This window comes from Benincasa hispida, chromosome 12 (genome assembly GCF_009727055.1).
Source record: "Benincasa hispida cultivar B227 chromosome 12, ASM972705v1, whole genome shotgun sequence".
Lineage (NCBI taxonomy): Eukaryota > Viridiplantae > Streptophyta > Magnoliopsida > Cucurbitales > Cucurbitaceae > Benincasa > Benincasa hispida.
The window spans coordinates 22,356,474-22,360,271 of NC_052360.1; the positions used below are offsets into that span (position 1 = coordinate 22,356,474).

General features: G+C 42.6%; 1 protein-coding gene across 1 annotated transcript; it reads right to left on the reverse strand.

Moving 5' to 3' along the window:
* Positions 1–2,149: 2,149 nt before the first annotated feature.
* LOC120067453 (capping protein inhibiting regulator of actin dynamics-like) lies at positions 2,150–2,710 on the reverse strand. The gene has a single exon (XM_039019012.1). The coding sequence runs from the start codon at positions 2,708–2,710 to the stop codon at positions 2,150–2,152; it is 561 nt and encodes a 186-aa protein (XP_038874940.1).
* Positions 2,711–3,798: the final 1,088 nt, after the last annotated feature.

Genomic DNA, 3,798 nt, shown 5'->3' on the forward strand with positions numbered 1-3,798 from the left:
TGGACAAAATAGACAAAACACTTAGTCAAAATTTTGAAAAGTAGGTTTGAGCAGAGTCTTGAACAATAAAAGGTAAAGCAGTGCTATTACTACGAATTATCTAAGTGTTAGTCAGAAAATACAAAGTGTGTGAAATGTTGCTAAGGGTATGCATATAACTCATCATTGCAGCGCAATGAATAATGCAAAAGAAAAGATAAAGAACATCATAATAATTGACAAAGGATGATAAATAAGAGGCTAACGCATACGGAAAGAATTGTTACTCAGTTGTGTTAAAAATTAACCAAGTATACAAACAATTACAAATAACGCAATACAAAATTTGAGCATGTACAAAGAAACAAGAAATAGCTTCTATACATAGAAATAATGAATGAAATTAAAAATAAAAGAATGATCGCGAAAGAATTTGTAGATTTATTGAGGAGGAGGTTTATGGGGAGGATTTTGTGTAGGAATACAAGGAGCTTCTTCAAAGTGCAAATGTTGTTGTAAGTGTGGAGGCACCATGGGACCATGGAGATAGGCTGTCAAGAAGTTGAAGTACTCATGGTTGCGCTCTGCTACTTGTCTTTGGTTCAGGTGGATCGTATGGATATTGCGTTAAATGTTGATCAAAACATGCCTTGTCATTGCAACATTGCGTTGCAACTGTTCTTGTCACTCGTGTACCTTCGTTATTCTCTGGCAGAAATAATCATGTTGATGAGAAAGAAGAGAATGCATATCAGCAAGTTCAATAGCTAGGGTGGCAATGGTGGGCTGCGCCTACGATGTTTCACCATCAATGTTTTGGGGTTGGGTAAAAGTGGCTTCACCTAAATCACTTGGGTCATCAACATACGGCGGTGGAGGGGAAAATTATGGTGAAGATGAAGGGGAGGATGGAGCTACTGGATATGCGTTTGGTGAAGCAAGAGCGAGAAGAAAGTTAGTAAAATATTCGGGGAGTGGGGAGAGGGGTTCTGTAAGAGGGCTTGGAGGGCGAATTACCAAAGGTAAAGGGTCCATGTGTTCTTAATCTTGCGGTGATGACTATAGGAATTTTTCCTTTCCTTTGTCAACCTTGTGTTGTTTCTTGGGATTTGGTTACTGCGGCGCATTTAAATCGATGATGGGCCTTTTAGGTGGAAGTTCGGGGTAGTGTGGGGAATCTTTGAGAAGCATTCTCAAAATCTTGATGTTGATGAGACCATGTACTTCTAGCATTGGTTCTTCTCCAATACCCACACCTAATGAGAGGCATAAGCTTGACACTGTCCAAGGGAAGAAATACTGGCCTCTTATATGCCCCACAAAACCTCGAATCTGCCTTGCGATCAACTGGCCCACATCTATTGGAATGCCACGTGCGATGCAGTATACGACCATGACTCTATCCCTTGAAACTTTTTTATCATGTGAAGTCGAGATGAGTCACTGTTTCACCAAATACACTCAAAGCCGCGCCTCTAGAAGCAGTTTATTGGAGGAAAGGGTTCAGATGCTTTTTAAGGAGACCGACCACTGAGTGCCCGGTTACGTTAAATCTTCAGCGCATTTTCCATTTGTCGCTCTATGGGATCATCAATGATTTTATTAACCGGTGCATCTGGGATGTCCTTCATTTGATATAAATCATTGATGTCCTTTATGCTGAGTTCATGATCACCGTATCTTTGGTACAATGAAATCGTTCATTATAGAAAGATCGCACTACCGTTGGGACTACAATGGATGGGCACTAGCAAAATGTTTCCCACCCATGCTCTAATACAACACTTGTGATCAAATCCGGCAGTGGCATTGGTGCAGGGAAGAGCCCCACTTCCATCATCGTATTGTCATTCTCTTTCTTCTTTGATGGGCATCCTTCGGCCAACGCAGGCTCACTGCTTTCCACTATCGCTTTGCCCTTTTCTTTTGTTAGCGCAAGACGGGATCTTTGTTTTTGTTTCATTTCCCTTTCCTTTCACTGTTCCTCCTTCTCCCACTCTGCAATTTCTTTGCTCTTCTTTTCTCTTATATTGCGACGCACTTCTTCATCATGTAATTTTCTTCTTAACTCGCCTTCTGCGATGATTTGTTGTGCCCGTAACATCTTCTCTTGTTTTTCATCCTCATCTCTTCTTCTCTTGTCCTTCTCTTCTAATGCACTTTGTAAAAATTATGGGTCGACTGTTGACCCTTGCGACGCATTCTCCTTGCGACGCCGCATAAGGTGGGTGTTGTCTGAATCTTCTCCATCATCAGTCGCAACCGTTATTATTTGCGTTGATTGCTGTTCAGGTTTCGTTGATTCTCTATGTTGTGCTAACACTCCCTCATCCACCCTTGCGGTGGTGGATTCTCCGTCGACTTTTGGGCTCTCAACCCTCTTTCTCTTCTCTTCCTTCGTCTTTAGGCGCTCCTCTTCTCGCCTGCATTCCCTCCTCTCACTCGTTTTTCTTTCGTTCTTCTCCTTCCTTGGCCGGGCTTCTTCATCACCTTTCGCCCTCTTCTTCTTCATCTTCTTCTTCTTCTTCTCCTCAGCCATTTCAGGATGCTTCTCTGCCACCACTTCCTCCAAAGCAACCCTGATGGGTCCCTCATAGGATTCTATTTGAACAATTTCCTTAGGATCTGAAATGGCCGGAGCACTCCTTCTCAAAGCTTCCTCCATCTCTTCCTCCGAAGGTAGTGGCTGATTAACAATCCCCGTTTTGGGCAACTCTCCTTCCTTCTCCATGTTACTCAAAATACTCCTAAACACTTCCCTATCGTCTCTTCTTTTTATCTCAATTTCAGAAGATAGTGTTGGGAGTAGGGCACTCTTGTGCTCTACCCTTCTCTAATGCAGACTGGTCCGGCTGCTACAGGCTTTCATCGAGGTTTTCCGGTGATTCGTGGGATGGGTTTTGGTTGGGCGGCAAGACGACGGCTTGTTGTGAATGTCGCCTCTCTTGCAGTGATTTAGGCTGGTGAGGGTGATGAGGGTAAAGAGGATGAATGGGAAGGGTCGCACTGAGTGAAAGAGGTGGGAAGGTTCTTAAGGTTTTAGGAAGAAAGTTCGCCATCTGGTATGCAAAGGATATGCTAGGGTTTCGTTTTTGCAAAAAGACTCGAATAGACGACCTAAGAAGGGGTAGGACGGAATTTATAGGTTGGGCCTTGATGGGCCCAATGCAAATTCTGCGGTGGCAGGCCTCGAGGTACTGAAAAAGCCTACCGCTGCGCTCCTCACATTAATGAATTAGTAGAGAAGTATGTCATTTCATCTGCTAAATCATCATTTCCTTGGAAGCCTAAACGATTGGACTACTCTATTTGCAAAAAGAATTTGTCTTTGGTGTTTTATTCGGATGGGCGCAAGGTTAAGATTAACGCAATGCCTCCATTAACGAAAATGCATAGTTGCAGAGGACGGGCAATAACGCATGTATCAGCGCAACACACCCCCCAACTCAACGCATTTCTGGAGGACGAGTGTACTGTATTTCTACTGGCACAACACTACCTCAACATAGTTCATTTTCACTAAGGATGGGCGAAAAATACATACGAGCGCAACATACCCCTCAACGCAATGCAGTTGGGTAGGATGGACGCAAAGTGTATCTCGTCATCACAAGATGCACCCATCATCGCAATGCATACCGGATGTTGATTGTTATTATTATTTTTATTATTATTATATTTTTTTTCATCAACGCAAGTCGCTAGGACTTTGCAGTATTAATTTTCTCTTACACAATCATTCACTGAAATTAAGAATAACGCAATTACTACAAAAAAGTAAGGGAATTGAACAAAGCACTAAAATTAATGCAATCAAAT

What these genes read in the sequence shown, in the direction of transcription:
- LOC120067453 (XM_039019012.1), bottom strand. Translation starts at nt 2,710, where the DNA reads ATGGAGAAGGAAGGAGAGTTGCCCAAAACGGGGATTGTTAATCAGCCA.